A 17,200-nucleotide genomic window follows, 5' to 3' on the forward strand; every position below is an offset into this window, starting at 1 on the left:
GCTGCCAGTGATACTAGTGAAGGCAAAGTGTCCAACTGCAAGATCTTAGTTGGAACACTTGCCCTCACAAACCATTTGAACTGAGAATGGAATCTAGGTGTTTCCAAGTGGATGCTGTAACTCAAGCAAGAGGCTCCTGCTTTCTCTTCTGACTCACTCTAGTCCTGTGAATTCCTCTTTCACACAGGGACAGACTAACAGGAGGAGAGCCTCTCTCAACTCCGCAGGAACAATGTAATCAATTCAGGCGTGTATGCTGCAGAAACAGTTGGCTTAGGCTTGCCAACGTGCCATCTGTGAGAAAACTGATTTTTTAAATGACTGATTACAACAAAATGCACAATCCTTTTCCATTTATTTACACGCATGCATGTATATTGATTAAAATTAGTCCAGTTTTGCTACATTAAATCAGAGTGTTGATAATTAAGCATCTGTGCAGAGGGCTGAGAACATTAGGAGCACTAAAGAAACAAACAATAGTTTATAATAGGATCATTAGAGCAGTCTTAGCAGCACTTACAACATGTTTATTCAAAAATGAAATATGCCCTAAGGAAGAAAAACACCCATTAGGGAACACAGGGGATTTAAAATAAAAAGGTCAGTTTTAAAGCCTTTAAGTAAATCATTTCAAACAACTCAGCAACAGTTCATGTTTAAAAATAATCTAAGTAGCTAAAACAATAAAATGTGTTAATTGTAGGATCTGGAATATATCAAAAGGACAAGTACAGTCACCCTCATTACCTTCTCATTGTTCAGAGTGAAAAAACCCAGTATTAATACTGACCTATGATACACATCTTGGTGTATATATGCACAGCAAATATTTATGGTTCTATGAGTGTCTCAGAGATTGGTTGTACACGGCCAAGAAGGAAGTACTTCCAGCTGCACCAGGGTTAAAATAAACTGTGTGCCTATCTGTATCAACAGCTCAGGTCTGCAAAACCCACAGGCTGCCCTTGGGTCAGAGGAAGTTTACATGTCCTGCTTCATACGAGAACAGGCCTCGCATCCAAGTGGTGGAGCAACCTCTTATCCCATACACGTTATGATGGCAGCACTTGCATTTATACACATTATTTCTAATTAACACATGTATCCGGCAGCACCTGCAATTTTCAGTGGGACTAATGAAGTACTGTTATGACCCACTCACAAACAGGGACTTTGACTCACAAAAGAGTAAAGCACCTCTGTGGACTAAAACTCAGCTCTTCTGTTCACCCTCTTAGCACGTACCCTCTGAACACGTAACGCGCAAAAGTAATAATTCAAGGAATTAATGCAAAAGCATAGCGGGAGGGTTTAAGCGAATTAAACCCTCTACAGTACTGGCTGAATTTCAGCCAACGCCACGGGACGTTGGTAGTGTCTCAAAGCTGGCCGCTTCGGGCTCTACTGAGGAGACGACTACTCCAGTTTTTCTTGGAAAACAGGGTTATCGCTGGACAACACAGTCTTCCCCGCCGGGTTTTGCCTGCCTGCTCGGAGGCCAAGCACCGGCTCTTCGCCCTGGCCAACCTCCACCGGCACTGCGCGGGGAAGCACCGCCAGCTGTGCCCCCGACGCCAGGCCAGCCCGCCCCGGCGGGACCCGCCATGCGAAGCGGTACCGGCCCTGAGGGGGCTGTGGCGTGAGGAAGCGGCTCCGCGCCAAGATGGCGGACAGAGGGAGCGAGGCCCACCGCGGCCCCGGCGGGCGCCTTGCCTCCCCTCGCCTCAGGTGAGCCCCGCCCCGCCGCCCCGCCGCCGCAGGTGAACGACAGGGCGTTGCGCCCGGGGGGGCTGCGATTGGCCCGCGGCGCCGCCGATCGCCTGTTGCCGCGGCAACGCGCACGCCCTCCCGCAGGCACACCCCCGCGCCCCCGCTGTCGGCGGCTGATTGGCCCGAGCGGCGGTGACGCGCGCGCGGGGGTTTTACGGCCCTCAGCTGGAGGGGAAGCGGCTGGAGAGGGCGAGCGGCGGGCCTGCGGGCGGGAGGTCGGCGTTGCCGCTGCCGCCATGACGTTCAAGCGGAGCCGGGACCGCTTCTACAGTACCCGCTGTTGCGGCTGCTGCCATGTGCGGACCGGCACCATTATCCTGGGCACCTGGTACATGGTGAGAGGCTGGCGCGGGGGGCAGCCGGCGCCGCTGAGGGGGCGGCGATTTGGGTCGTGCGCAGTGCGCATGCGTGGGAGCTCGGCCGCGGCCCAGCCTGGACGCGGAGTTGGCAGTGCGCATGCGCCGCCGGTGGGCCCGGGGCGGGCAGCTCCGGCGGGGGGCCATGTCGGCGGGGTCCCTCTCTCCTCGCCCGGGGTGTTCTCCTTCGGCAGTCGGCTGTCGTCGCCAGCCGTCGCCATCGTCCCCTGTGCTGCTGCGTGCGGGGGAAGCTGCGCCAGTTTGCTGGAGTCGGGCGGCGTGGTTCGGGCACCTCTTCCCTCCCGGCGTCTGTTTCGGGCTCGCCAAACCCAGTCGTCCCTTGGCGGCCTCCCTTGTTGTAGTTAGAAAAAGAAAAAGAAGCAGAAGTTGAGGGCGTTTTAATCTGGGTCTCTCAGGGGTTCTGTTACTATTCCCTTTTTTGGATTGGAGAAGTAGGGACTTTTAAACGTTTCAAACGGCACTGAACGTGTCTGTCCCTGGTAAGAGAGGAGATGCTAACGTTTGGAGAGACTGGAATTTGGGGTATGTTGAGAATACGATGATAAGGTGTGGTTCCCCTGAGTAGCGTGTAACCTCTGAGAGGAAGGTGAGGGTCTTCAAAATGAGCATGGCTTCTGCTTTTGTTGAATAGCTTTGTGGAAAGGGAAGTTCCCGTTTGCTTGGTACTGCATCCTCAACACAGTGGCTGAGGAGCAATACAAACAGCATTTGGTTTCCAAAACACCTCACACCTCTTGGTATCTGACTGGTGGGTGCTTTTTCTCTGAGGGAAGGCTGTGGTGGTGAAGCTGAAATACTAGAAATAGTTTTGATCTAGAGTGAAACAGCAATGTGAAAACAGTACCAGCAAGTTAAGGCCTGGAGCCTTCGCTTCCTTTAGTTCCCTTTTATTGAAGCCATTTCCTCATCTTTCCTTCCCCTTCCCCTCATGGGCAGTAAAGATGTGAGGGTAGTTTGAAAAAGATTGCATTATAGCTTTTCTGTTCTCCTGAAGCTGTAACCAAAGCCTGTATTCTCCTTTACCCTTCCCCAGATTGTAAAAATGGAGAATGCTGAATTTTTATGCCTTGATGTGAAGGAGTCATGCACAGAAACTGCTTTTACAGGCGTGGGGATTTAAGTTTGGAGAGTTTACTGTTTATCTTCAGGAAGTGTGGGGAGAGCCTTTTTTTTTTTATCTCAGTCCTTCCATTGACAAAAAAATGCACAGGCAAACAATAAAATGGTGGGAGAGAGGAGTGGAAGAAGAAGCGAGGTAAGGGGGTAGGAAGTGTACCAAGACTCTAGGAAAGGTGGTTTTTTTCCTTTTCCAAAAGAATTTGGAAAAAATGTCTTGGTGTTAATTAAGTTCTACTATTAGTTCATGTAAAACAGAAAAGTAAGGTCCATTGCAGTATTGAACATGGGACTTGTTTTGGAAACCTGCAAAAGCTCCAGAAGTTTTACCCTATGTTGATGGAAGGAGATCAAGAATATGCTTCTGGTACCTCAAGTAACAGCATAAATTGTTAACAGTAAGGAGACACTCATCCTTGTTGCAAAACAAATGCACCTTACTGCCTTCCCCACTTCGGTTTCCTGTTCGCAGGAGTATCTAGAAACCCAGGAACTTGATGGGGGCGGTAGGCAGGGATGTGCTTTCCCTGGCCACAGACCCAGTAGTACTTCCAGCTTCTACCTCTCTTGCTGTGCTTCTGTTTCACCTCGTTGCCTGGATGCAGCACCTCTTCCTCCTTTCTGAATCTGTGCAAATATCTGTAGTGCTTATGGACGGTGAAAAGTATGCCAGTCATTGATGAGGCTGATGGCTGCAGAGGTGTAGTGGTGTGTGAGGCAAAGCGTTCCTTTGATCTCGTGTAACTGCAATGGATTCAGGCTGCTAGAGGGAGAAATAAGTTGAGTTCAGGGTAACAGTGTACATGTGAAGTACTTCATAGCCGCGTTTTTTCTATAGACTATCAAACACTTTGTTAAACTGTGCATTGAAAATTTTTATCCAGTTCTTCCCAGCTTACAGCTGGGAAAAGGAGATAACTTTTAAGTGTGACAACTGTTAAGCTGTTTGAGCTAAAATAAAGTCTTACCATGAAGCCTTAGGTGGTCTTGCCTAATGCTTTAACTTAGGATTCAACTTTAATTCATACCTTTTGAAGGTGAAGTACGATTTGGACAGTGAAAATTAAACTTAGCTTTCTGCTGACAAACTTAAAAAAAATTAAAATTAAATGGCCTAGGGTATGTCAGATTGTTTAGACATGTTAATGCATCATTTAAGTATATCACTAACTAGTGTTTCAGACACTAGCTTATGATAAGTATTTCTAAATAAATTCAATAATCTGCTTTTACAGTGGGACAAATAATAAGTTTCTGCAGGGGGTGGGTTTTTTTATGGGTTTGTTGGTTTTTTTTGTAAGGGAGGTAGCTTTTTGGTGGGGGAGAATGCTTAGTTCAACAATAGCTTTGTGTTACTGAAAATCTTGGTCAGCCTGTATTTTTCACTGGATAGACTGTGTTCTTGTGCTGTGCAGTACTGAAGGAATTTGATACAGAACATAAAATGGAGTGTCGTAGCAATCTACTCCAGATGTTTTAGTAAGATAAGAGTTTTGGCTATTTCATACGTGTGCGTTACTCATGTAACAAATTCTTTAGGCATTTTCCTCTTCCTTGCTTGTATATTAAGTCTTGCATCTGTCTAACTTATCTCCTCACTAAAACAGTTACATTGCTGTCCTTGTTGTGTACTTCTTGAGTCTAGAGAGAACAATGTATCTTCTAAAATGTCTGCTGTTGATGGCTGTGTGATCAAACTGCATCTTTTAAGCATGCTTCAGACAGTATGCTGCTACTGTTTCTGATAAAGAAGTAAAACTCTATTTGCAAAAAGATGAGTTCAGAACATTTCTAGTGGACTCATGCTTAAGTTCCAGGACTAATATAGTTTGGTTAACTCTGCTACACCCACTACTGTTCTGTGTAGGAAGGAAAAAGAAACCTCCTATTCCTAGCTCCATAATTGCAAACGTGTGGCTTTGAAGTTTGTTTCTTCCTGTAAACTTTCTTACTAGGCACAGTGCTTTCCAGAAGCCGGAAGCATGAACACTGCACTGGCAAAAATCAGATCAGAGTTCAATAAACAGTCTAAAAGTAATAGCATTGTTTTGGAGGGAGTGGCTGTTTCATTCTGGCAGCAAACTTCAGCAATAGAGTCAAAATGATGTAATTGCTACTGGTTAGCAGGAGGGTGAGGATGATCTCTGGAGTCATTTGTTCACTGAACGAGATTTCCAGAAATGAAGGAAAGTAACTGGTCTCAACCTAATCTCGACAGTGCTAGAAGCTCTGAAGTACTCTTATTGTACTGAAAAAGAGTAATTTTAAATAAAGAAAAAAACCACCACAGCAAAACAAAACCATCTTGGCTTGTTTCTTCAGGAACATGTTTAAGGAAAAATACTGGAGAAGTGAGAGGAAGATGAGAAAGTGTAGTAGTGCAAGGCAATTTCCCTCTTCTTTCCCACTCATAAAAGGAAATAAGCAAATGCTAAGTAGGAATTCTTGTTGATGTCCAAGACTTTTAGTCACTCGGAGTGCTTGGAGAAACCTAGACTTAATGTTCAGGCCTCCAGAGAGATGAGGCACTTACATGATTAGACATGAAATGTATACCATGGAGATAAAACTCTCTAATTAAAAAGATAATGCTTGTTATAGCCCTGCAGTCTTTTGAGTTCTGATCATATAGGGAGCTAATACTTCTATTACCAGTTTGTAATAACTGCTGGGTTTCTACTTTAATACCAGCTATTGGATTTTTTAATTTTGATACAAGCTACACCAAACTTCAGTTAAGCTCAGTTATCCCACTTACATGAGTAAAACACACTTCTTAAACTACTACAAACTAAGTTTTTTTTCATCTTAATGGAACAATCTTTTGAATTAGAATTTGAACACGCATGTTGTAATTCATTTTTTTATGATTATTTTTTGTCTTCCTAACAAGAAAGACGAGGATGGGGACTGCTGGGGTTTCTGAGGTGTTAGCTCAGAATGGTGAACTACCCACTGAGTGTTGGCTTGTCAGGGTTGGCAGGGTTTTTTGGGGTGGTGGTGGTTTTAATCTTCAGGTTACACTGAGGCTTACCTGTGCTATGTTTTTTCTGATGACTTCTCCACGTAGACCATTTGTGAACGTATATTTTATTCGCAGTGAGTGTATTCTTTTAAGCTCTGATGATGCCTTCCAGTCCAAACCATACTCTTACTGCCAGTCACATTGACTATCAAGTTGAAACAAGCCTTGTGGTCTTGCTGTTAGCAAGCTTCTGTGAAAGAAGAATGGTAGTAGTTAAAATACAGGCTCTGGCTTTGTGCTTAGAAGGACTTCTAATCTGGAGTTGTTGGTAACTCTTAATTGAAATCCATATGTTGAATATAATGAATTGCTCAGTGCTGTGATATGATTCACAAATAGCAGTAATGGAGTACTGGAAACCCTGGGGTGTTAATTGGCAGAGGTTTGGGTTTGTTGTTTGTTTTGGTTTTTTTTTTAAGTTAGTATTTTTATTCTGTCTCACTGATCCTAGCAGACTGGATTTTGAATGACTCTTATTTCCTATTTTCCTTGCACATCATTTTAGGTTGAGAAAATAAAGCTTTAATACTTTGAACTGCGCTCAGTAACTAGTGGAATTACTAAGGACTTCTGTATCCTAAATTGGGACCATGGATAGGATGAAAATAAAGTGGCAGATGTAGGATCACAGTCTCACAATTCCAAGGCATTCAAGTTCTTCAGTACTTTATATTAATTCAAGTGCTGCTTGCTCTTTATCTTGAGGCAGATAGCCATCATGGTGGTTAAACTCAGTATTGTAGTAGTATTGTCTTTGTCCTGAAGTTTATCACTATTTAAGTTAAAATGATGACTGTGTATAAACAAAAAATGATTTAGCTTTAATTGAACATGTCTCTTTGTGTTTTATGAAGTAGAAATTAATGTTTAACTGCCAGAGATCTGAACCTTGACATAAGCATTTTAAACCAAGTACAGAGCAGGAAGTTATTTTCCAAAGTATGGGTTGATACCACTGGCTCACTTACAGCAAGGCAGAAATAGAAGGCTTGAAAATACATCAAGAGCAGAAAGCCAGAACAGAGAAGGATGAAACAGTAGTGGTGAGAGAATATAGTATTCTATACATTTGAACAATGGTGAAGCAAAATAAAAGATTTAGACAAGTGGCAGATGAGCAACTTGACAGTTTGCCCTGTAGGAAGTGTCTTTTGAGGGGGAAAATATGCTCATTTCAAGGCTAAAGATACTGGTGGCTAAACTTACTTTTTTACTGCCAACTGTACTAGTTTTTATATTTTACACTCTAAGGCATAAAATGGAGTATACAAGTGACTGAAAGTAGCTGGAATTTCCAGTAAGTTTGTATAGTACATGGTGATATGATAACATTTCTACAAAATAATCAGCTTTGATTTCACTAAAGGGTTCTTTTTAGCAGAAAGTGTAAGCAAGGTTATCACAATATCTCTAAACCCTAGGGGAAAAAAAAAAAAGAAAAAACCGACAAAACCCTTAAAAAAAAAACCAACAAAAAACCCAACTTGTAGGAACTGTAAGTCTTAAAAGCTAAAATTCCTTTTAAATGTTCAAAAGCTTTTTTTTCCTTATTGAAAACTTCAATAATTGTGCGTAGACTTGCCACTGTTGCTATCACTGACTCCTGAAACCAGGCCAGTAAAAGAAGAAATGTTTGGCAAATATTCTTAAGTTGTGACAAACTGTGAACCAAATTGTTTTGGTTTTTTTTTTCGTTTGAGGCTAATTGTAAAAGATCCTGCTGCTGGTGGTGACTGTACTGAATACTGATTGGAAAAGGACTGCAGCTTGAAAAGACCGTCATGACTTTTTTGTTGTTGTTGTTACGCAGTCTTTTTCTTTGGCATGTCTCTCCAGATATTAGTAACAGAAACTATGCCCCTGTAAATCTTGAATAGGTTATAAATGTTGTGAAGGCAATTTTGCAGATGCTTAAGCTGCTTCTGACTCTTTGAGCTCTTACTGTTACTGCAAGCATTTCTGGTATGTACCAATATGGGGAAACAGAAGTAGTCTTCAATGGCAGTGTAAATGAAGAGAAGGACCAGTAAGCATGTAGCCAGTGCTGAATGCTTACAAATTTTGAGGTTCAATCTTTGTGTGAGATTTTTTTTAACTCCATCTGTGTTTGTGTAGCCTTACTGATGAGGTTTTAATGACAGATCTAGGAAGGGGAGGGAGAATGACAGATCTAGGAAGGGGAGGGAGAATGACAGATCTCCACTGCTTGTATTAAAACTAATATGGGAGAAATTAAGAAGCTACGTTTGAGGATCAGAGCTATAGTGGAAGTTTTCCCTCATACACTCGGTATTCACTGTGTGATGCTTACACATACCCTTGTACTGCTTGCCCCTCCAGCACTGTTTGAGAGTAGGGTGCAGTACCTTCTTTGTGCATTAAATTAATTCTGCCTTTCAATTTGTTGTAGAAAGCAGAAACTCTTTCCAAATGTTCCCATTGTGTCTGTTATTGTAGCTTTTCCTTCCTGGCCTCTTTTAACTGTTTCCAGTTTTCCGGTTTATGGACCTGTGCGTCATGCAGCAATAGTTTAATTACGTCATTTGAATCCCTACAAACTCTATCCATCCTCTTAGTTTGTGAAGTTATTTAGTTGTGATTGATTAAAACCTGCAAGTGTCCAGTGCTCTTCTAGTTGTTTTGGTAGCGGTTTAAACTAAGTCAGCTTGAAATGTAATCGTAAGTTGAGTTGGTTTTTTGTTTTGTTTTTTTTTCTTCTGCATATAGGCAAAGCAAAGAGTTTATTTCCAACTGAAATAAAAGATTTATTAGTGTGTCCTTAAAAAGATCATAGCTGTTGCAGTGTAAATAACCTTTAGGTAACTGTAATCTTTCTCAGGTGGTGAACTTGCTGATGGGCATCTTGTTGACAGTAGAAGTGACTCATCCAAATATAGTGCCAACTGTTGATATCCAGTATGAAGTCATCGGAAATTACTACGCTTCTGAGAGAATGGCTGGTAGGTGTTTAACTCTGCTGTCTGATTAGAAAATAAAGTATGCAGTATCATGGTGTATTTGCCTTACACTAGTGTGTAATATATGCATACAGCTTTTAAATATGGTTGCCTTGTTTTCTGAATTTCTCTTTTAATTATTCTGGAATTGAGTTGTTCTACAAGAATAAAAAAAACCCACAACGTTTATGGAATATTATTTTTACTTCATATTATTCCTAAGCATCTTAAATGATACGATTTCTAATCTCTAATGCTTGGACTGTCAAAGTACGTGTGGAACATCTCTAATTCACTTTCTCCATGAACATTTACTATCTTTGCTGTGTCAGTAAAACAAAAAGCAGAAAAGTATTTTTAAAGACTTTTTTTGAATTTCTGGTGATCCTCATAGATTTAAGGAAAAAGCTTACAGCTATTGTGTATGAGTTTACTAAGAGGAAAACCATGCCATCTTTCTAAGAAGAGTGGAAGAATTGGGATGCCAAGTATTGGAGTGAAACCAAAGTATTTATCTAAAAAGTTTGACATGCAGAAGAAATGGAAGAGAAAGCATCATGAGCAAAATTAAACCTCCTTTCCACACTATTGTTATAGATTAAGTCTATGATGTGTACAAGTGCAATTGGTGTCAAACTTTTGTCTGTAATGACCAAGCTTTTTAACTGTAGTATGACATATAAACTTGGGTGCATGCTTTGTTTTTTCTTGGTTTTATATGTGCATAAATATGTTTAGTGTGGCACTTCTAATGTGTCTCGTCTCAGTCTGTTGTATTACACTAAAATTCAGGAAGGGTCAGATCCAGTCTGGAGTGAAGATAAATAGTACAGCACAAATCTGTGTTTTGAGAGTTCTGGTTTACAGTCTTCATGTTAATTGTTCATGACCTGAGGATCTGTCGGTTCTGACCTGTGACTGTAACTCTTGTTTGTTAGTAATGAAATGAGTGGGAACAAGGACCAATTACTTCATAAAGCCAAGATATTAAATAAAGCTACAGCAGATATCTGTAAAATGTTGTATGTTCTGCAATGAATGTTGGTGTACTTGGTAGCCTTAAGCTTATGTGACTGAGAGATGCTTATGAAGCTGAAGGTGCTTTCTCTACTCTTTAGTGTAAAATGGCTATCACATGCTTTTGACTTAAAGATTCTTTTTTCCCATGTTGGGACATGGGCTAGAGGGTTTTGTGTGCATGAAGTGATATTACAGTTTTGATTGTGCATGTGGATATTGTGAGTAACAAATCCTCAGAAGAAAACCACGCTTGTTGGTTATTGCTGAGTACTTAAGGCCCTCTGATAACATAGTGCATTTCAGACATGGGAGGGCCAACTCCTTGATGCTATCTGTGTATGTAGATATTATTATCTTGTACTGAATTGGGTACATAAGTGCTTCTACAGTGTATCTTTTCCAATCAGTTGCAGACTAGAAAGTTATGATTCTCAGATCATCTCTTTCAAGTGTGGGAGCTAGAAAAGTTTGGCTTCAGTATTGCTAAAAATATTAATTTACCACATCTACAGACTCTCAAGCTGGTTTCTTTCTCTGTGTTTAAAAATGTAAACTGTGCTTGCTGCAGGAGAATGAGTATAATCTAACTGGTGGAAAGCAGCTGTGCTTCTGTCATCAGTAACTGTGATGCACAAGGAGAATCTTTATCATTCAGTTTCCATGAGTGTCCTGGATTCTGCTACCGTTTGGCTTCTGTTCCACTGCTTTTTCTTCTAAATAATGGGATACCTTCCACACAGTGATTTCCTGTTTTCCTTAGTGTTACTGAAGGAGCAGTGCTGCTCCCACTGCCAATGACCGAATTACATAATCAAATAATTTTGAAGTGTAAAAGGTTGATATTGTGCTAGCTTCACTTAAAATTCTTTCCAGTTGTAAAGTTAATCACCCACATTCTTTTAGCACTGACATATATTGCAAATCAGCACCATTATGTTGCATTACTATCAAACTATGTCAGGCTTCTAATTGGTATGTCTGAGCTTCATTCAGGCTTTTGGTTAAAGAAGAGGGATTTTTCCAAATGCCTGCTGGTTTTATTGAACCAGGTCTTTTTCCATTAGGAGAGATCTGAGTTACTCAATTGTGCTGTGGCTAGTTTGACAGATGAAACAGTTGAAAACAGATCATAGTAATGGATAGAGCTTGGGTACATGTCAGCTGCAGTGTGACAACTTCAGGAAATGACTAATGCTTACTGTTTTTCTTTTAATGCAGAAAATGCCTGCGTTCTATTTGCTATCTCCCTCCTCATGTTCACAATCAGTGCAATGATGGTGTATGGTGCAATTGCTGTAAGTATATTTAGTCTATGGTTTTAAACTTGCTACTTGAATTTTTAACTAAACACCTTATAGGCTGCTGCTTTTTTCTTTTTCTTAGCATCGTGTAGGCTGGCTGATCCCATTTTTCTGTTACCAACTCTTTGACTTTGTGCTCAGTTGTCTGGTTGCCATCAGTTCTCTAACCTACTTGCCCAGAATCAAGGATTACTTGGATCAGTTGGTAAGTGTTTCTTCAGCTCAAGTTGATATTTTACATTTGAAATTAAACTTTGGTTTAATTGGGTGACTGAGCTATAGTTATCTTCCTGTGCATAAGAAAAAGGAATTCAGACTGCAGCAGCCATAGGGGATGACTGTTAGGGTGGTTATGAGAATGAGAATTTATCAGAGGTGGAAGGGCCAGAGGTGTCATTGCTCCCTAAAAGGAAAGCCAGGGAGAGTAAAGAAGAAATGTGACGGGAATTGTTGGTTTAAACTGCGTTTGCTACATTTGCACTCGAAACAAAGATGTTTGTAACCCTTCAAGCAATGTGGTTCTGGCAGGTTTGCTAGTGCAGATTAAAAATGTCTTGACCCTTACTTGGTGGGGAAGGGGAAGAAGAGTATAGGTAAGGATCGATATGATGTAGGGTCTTAACAGCATTATGGGATGGAATCTGAGATTCGGAGGGTTCCTTTTTACATTCTGTAGAACTCTTCTTGTTTTGCAACAATGCCTTCTAAGGAAACTGTAATGGAGTTTTCATTAAGACTGCCTGTGTTTTAACTGCAAAAATACTCAATGGATAGAATACACTCTTAGTTAATGGGGATCGCAAGCTCTTCCTGGCTGGTGTTTTAGATGTTTAAAAAAAAATCCTTTTTAAAACAGATAAAAAACCTGGTTTGGTGTTGGAGAGAGGCTTTGTTACTGTGGTCAGGGAAAGAGAAGAGTCTGAAATTCGCAGAAGCTCTTTGTTTTGTCTCTTCTGACTTTCTTTTCTATTCTGCACACATGTATGTTACTGACTGGTTGGACTGACAGGAGGTAATTAATACAAAGTCATTAAAGAGTTAGCAAGTAGAGGACCATAAGTACAAATGCTGTGCTGCCGCTGTTAAAAATGAAATTTCATGGATATCTGTCTCACATATTAGTCTCTAATACATGCTATTAGAGATTGAGGTAGTGACTAGGGACATAGATAGTACAAGGCTTCTGTATAGGTAGCCCGTTTCTGCAGTGACCTGTTCTTGCAGGATAGAGGCAGGATAAATACTGTGCTTTCTGGGAGGATAAAGAAGCAGCTAGTGAGAAACAGAACTTTTTGTTGTTTCTGGGGGAGTAGTTTACACAAGAGTTTGTTTCATTTGGTGTGAAGTTTGGATGTCCTTCTGTCATATTTGTGACTGTGCAGTGTTAATGCTTATCTCTGCCCTTTCTCTCCATTCCCTATTTTTTTTTAATTAGCCGGATTTTCCTTACAAAGATGATCTCCTTGCCTTGGACTCCAGCTGTCTCTTGTTTATTGTTCTGGTGTTCTTTGCTTTATTTATCATTTTAAAGGTAAGTTAAAATTTAAGCATGTGTCTGTTTCATGAGTTACTACATTAAGATGCTACCAATCTGAGTTAATTCTCAATGCTGAATTAAGAACTCAGCTGACTTCTTAATGCTGAGTTCAGAACTTTTTTGAGCAGAATTGTTAGGATGTTCAGTTATGGTATGGCTTAAGACTTACATTTTGTGTACTGGTGTCTTCAGCTAACTTGTTTGTGTGCAGTGGGGCATGTTTATGCAGCTCTGCCCTTCCTGAGTAGGAAGTAGGAATGCACAAGACTTCAAATACCATCTTTTTGCATAAGTGGAGATAAATATAATGTTTGTAATTAAGCTTGTAGTGAAACAATATTGAGTTACTGCCTACAAGTTTTCTAAACAAAACTTCTAAAATCTCTCACTGTGCCTAACAAACCAGGGTGCATGGTTTGGAAGGAAGATGATGGAAGAAGGAAATGCATATGTTAGTTCAGAGCTGCATCTTTCTTCCTACTGAAGGGTGATATTAAGAATTATTTTCTTTCTGAAGATCTAAATACGGAGGCATTCATTTGAATTACAAAAACTTTTGTGCAGACAAAGCATATTAGAGAAATGAGTTGATAATACATATTGGCCGTGACAATATTCCTTTATTGCATCCAGATTGAATTTAAGAAAAAAATGAAGTAATGAAAGAATTTTACTCACTTCCTATACTTTCTCCAAGAGGAATGTCTGACTGGGGGGCATGGAAGCCTAATACAGTAGATGATATTTTTGTGTTGATTGGGAAATTCAGTACCTTGTGTATAACTATGTGCTAACTTGCCAATGAAAAATTCAGAGATTAATATTATGCAGATTAATTATTAAAAAAATCTAATCCTCATCAGAGCATGATAGTATGTCTTTCTACAGCAGTTAATGTTGAATTAAAGTCCAGGCTACTTTGCGCTACCATCTTCTCCTTGCCACCCCAGCTGGGTGTTTGTGCCTTCTCCTTCGTTCTGGTAGTTGGACAAATAGTACTGTTAACTCAGGGATGAGTGGGATTGTGCTGTTGGCCTGATGTCCTCCTCTTCCTCCTGGCAAGTTTGGACTGAGATCCATAGAAGCATAAGCTGGTTGGGGATTAATTTGATTAGCTCTGCTGAGGCAGATAGAGAGATTAGTTGAATGGATCTGTGAATTCTTTTGCTAAAACCTGTGTGGCTTAGCCTCTCTGAGTCACTATGATAGCAAAGCTAAATGGGGAACAGCATTGGTATGTGGCTAAATCTGTGAAATAGCAGCCATTCCTCAGATATGTATCGACTAAGTTGATTTATGCTCCTTTTTGTCATGTGAATGTAATCCAGCATCTAATTTCTGAATCAGCTAATGCATATGGGGCCTCTTTAAAGAGAAATTTCTCTTCTTTCAGGCATATCTAATTAACTGTGTATGGAACTGCTATAAATACATCAGCAACAGAAACTTGCCAGAGATAGCTGTGTACCCTGCTTTTGAAGCTCCTCCACAGGTAAAACCTTTTTGAGATTAAAATTAAACAATGCTGGTTCCTTTTACGTAGAAAACCACCATATCCATATACATTTATAAGCCTTGTCCAGCTTTCTACACAAAGACTGGAAAGATCAAAAAGTTCAGCTAACATTATGGTGGGTTGTTTCTTAGTTTCATTCTTACAGTGCATAAAGTTGGAGATTTTATAGAGAAAAGTCTTCGAATGTTTTTCGTGTAGTAGAGTGAAGCTTTCTGATCGCACCAGTCAAAACCTTCCTTGCTGCTTTGCAAAACCAAGAGATAGTGGGGTGGAATGAATGACCTCAGGTTAGGTTCAGCAGCACAGTAAACTACTGTTGTACCTTCTTTCACTTCCCCACTAGCTTACTAGGAACAGCAGTAAGTTCTTACTAAAAAAACATTTGCCTGCAACAGAGAATTAAGTTGCTGATGGGGCATGTATGTTTTTGTTCTGTTTGTTTTTTGGTTTTTTTCTAAACCTTCTGCATTAATCTCTTCAAAATGTCTTCTCTTTAGTATGTTCTGCCAACCTATGAAATGGCAGTGAAGATGCCTGAGAAGGAGCCTCCACCTCCCTACATACCTGCCTGAAGCAGTTTTTATGTTAATTAACATCTGTACCAGCTTCCTGGGGGTTTTGTCTTTTAATCTTGCAAAACTGCTTAAGTAATAGAAATATTCAGGGCTTTAGGAGCAAACTGTTCTGTTTAAAATATGTTTGATATAAACTTACTAAGCAAAACACATCTGGGAGTGATTTTGTTTGCTTTAATTTTTGTTCTCCTTAATGCTCTTAAACATTTTATTGCCTTAGGGCCTTATACTGCAAGAACTTATGCATGTGACTAACTTGTGGCTTTTAATAATACCAACTGAGCCAATCTATGATTGAAGTTAGCTACAATTATAAGTGTCGGCAGGATTGTGCCCTTAATTTATATTAATTTTTTTGTAAAGTAGTTCATAAAGACAATCTGATCGTGCAGCAAAATGACAGTTTGCCTTTATCCTTTTTTTGGACGGGGAGGGGGTTTGAATGTGGTATATATGTGACTTTTTTTACTTTGCACTTTTCTCATATGTTATCTTACCTTTATTGTGGGTTTATTTTGGTTATCCTATGTCTTGGAACACAGTATTTTTCAGGAAGAAGTGAGGGTGGCACAGGAGTTCTATTACAATGTGCTGTGAACGCAAGAAAAATAAATAGAAATGTGGAAGATGGTTGCATGCTTCTAATCTTATATGTATTTTCCTCTTTGTGATAAATGATACTTAAATAAATCTTTTACGAAATGTTTACCAGTAGCGTTGGTTGATCTGTTTGTCGTTTGGTTTTTTTAAGTGCTTCAGTGTACTGCAGATAGTCCCGTGTATATGCAGCTTAGTGAACACTGGCTTCCTACAGGTTGTTTAGTGGTTGATCTGTGTTCTTCAGCAAAAGTCCTCCTGTGAGTGGAGAATGTGGATTTCCTTTAATGTAAAAGCTTGTATTGCAGCCTTTGCAGTTCAAGTACTTGGTTGTCTTCTACTTGTCTGATTGTTACTTACGCATAAGCTGGGAAAAGGGAATTGTACCGGAGGCTTCTAGCCTTTGAGGCAAATTTGATGTCTGATGAACTCAGGTGATAAGAGCAGGACAGACACCCAGTAGGACTACAATGTTATTTACATTGGAAAATGTCCAAAGTTGTTGGACATATGCCATAACTTCAGAAATGTTCTTCTAAAGAAAAAATAAAAACCAACCAAAACAAACAAAAAAAAACCACAAACAACAACTTTCTACTCTTCCTCCTCTGTAGTAAGAGGTAAAAGACAGTTTAATGATCTGCTAGTACATCTGAAGGAAAAAATGGCTTTCTACTTTGGAAGATAAAAGGGACCTGGGATTAAACTCTGGAAAAAAGGCATACAGGTTCTTGGTTACTCTAGTCTGTTCAAGTATGTACCTCCTTCCTGTCCCCCTGACATTTAAAAATGCCCTCTGTCATTACTGTGCTATCAGTAATAGTTTAATTCGTTTTTCCCTTTACCTAAGGTGCCATCTGTGAGAGTACCTTAAGCTGTGGTGGTGCCACTGTTCTGGCAGCGCCCTGCCCTTCCAGTTACCCCGTGCACCCGGGGCTGTCGGCAGCTGCACTCAATTTCCAAGTTCTGAGGAACTGCATTGGATCGGACTCACGAAGAGACTTCAAAGCCAGGGAATCTTTCGATGCTGGCAGAGACTGCTTAAATGTGATTTCTGGGGGTGGGGAGTGGGGCTGAAAGACTACATGAAATTCGAGTGGTCTGAGAAACGCACAGCAGAAACTATTGGGGGGTTGTGGGATACTCAAGTACTGATCCCAGAGCATACGCTCTGGCCTGGATCCATCTGCACTGAGGGAGATTCAGTGTGTGTTACAGAATGAAGCCAAAAACCTGCTCCTTCATTAGCTGTCTGACCGTGAGTGGGCACCAAAGGAACTTGGAAGTGTTGGAGATGGGCAGAGAGCTTCGGCCAAGGGCTGGGTGCTGAGACTTCCCAAACCCTGGGTGGGCAATCATACGGGCGAGCAGTATTTGGCAGCAGCAGGCACTGCTTGAAATTTGGG

The 17,200-nt window shown here is 40.7% G+C and overlaps 1 protein-coding gene across 1 annotated transcript; it reads left to right on the plus strand.

Annotated features, from left to right (window-relative positions):
• The first annotated feature begins 1,897 nt into the window (after window positions 1–1,897).
• On the plus strand, window positions 1,898–15,905 carry LAPTM4A (lysosomal protein transmembrane 4 alpha). Its single transcript, XM_069805729.1, has 7 exons — window positions 1,898–2,108; window positions 9,131–9,251; window positions 11,487–11,563; window positions 11,652–11,774; window positions 13,005–13,100; window positions 14,500–14,598; window positions 15,120–15,905. The coding sequence occupies exons 1-7, from the start codon at window positions 2,010–2,012 to the stop codon at window positions 15,192–15,194; spliced, it is 690 nt and encodes a 229-aa protein (XP_069661830.1). The 5' UTR covers window positions 1,898–2,009; the 3' UTR covers window positions 15,195–15,905.
• Window positions 15,906–17,200: the final 1,295 nt, after the last annotated feature.

This window comes from Haliaeetus albicilla, chromosome 18 (genome assembly GCF_947461875.1).
Source record: "Haliaeetus albicilla chromosome 18, bHalAlb1.1, whole genome shotgun sequence".
NCBI classification, from domain to species: Eukaryota; Metazoa; Chordata; class Aves; order Accipitriformes; family Accipitridae; genus Haliaeetus; species Haliaeetus albicilla.

What these genes read in the sequence shown, in the direction of transcription:
- LAPTM4A (XM_069805729.1), top strand. Translation starts at nt 2,010, where the DNA reads ATGACGTTCAAGCGGAGCCGGGACCGCTTCTACAGTACCCGCTGTTGC. An exon ending in CGCTTCTGAGAGAATGGCTG is followed by an intron (nt 9,252 to 11,486) that starts GTAGGTGTTTAA and finishes CTTTTAATGCAG; the next exon opens with AAAATGCCTGCGTTCTATTT. An exon ending in CTTTTGAAGCTCCTCCACAG is followed by an intron (nt 14,599 to 15,119) that starts GTAAAACCTTTT and finishes TCTTCTCTTTAG; the next exon opens with TATGTTCTGCCAACCTATGA.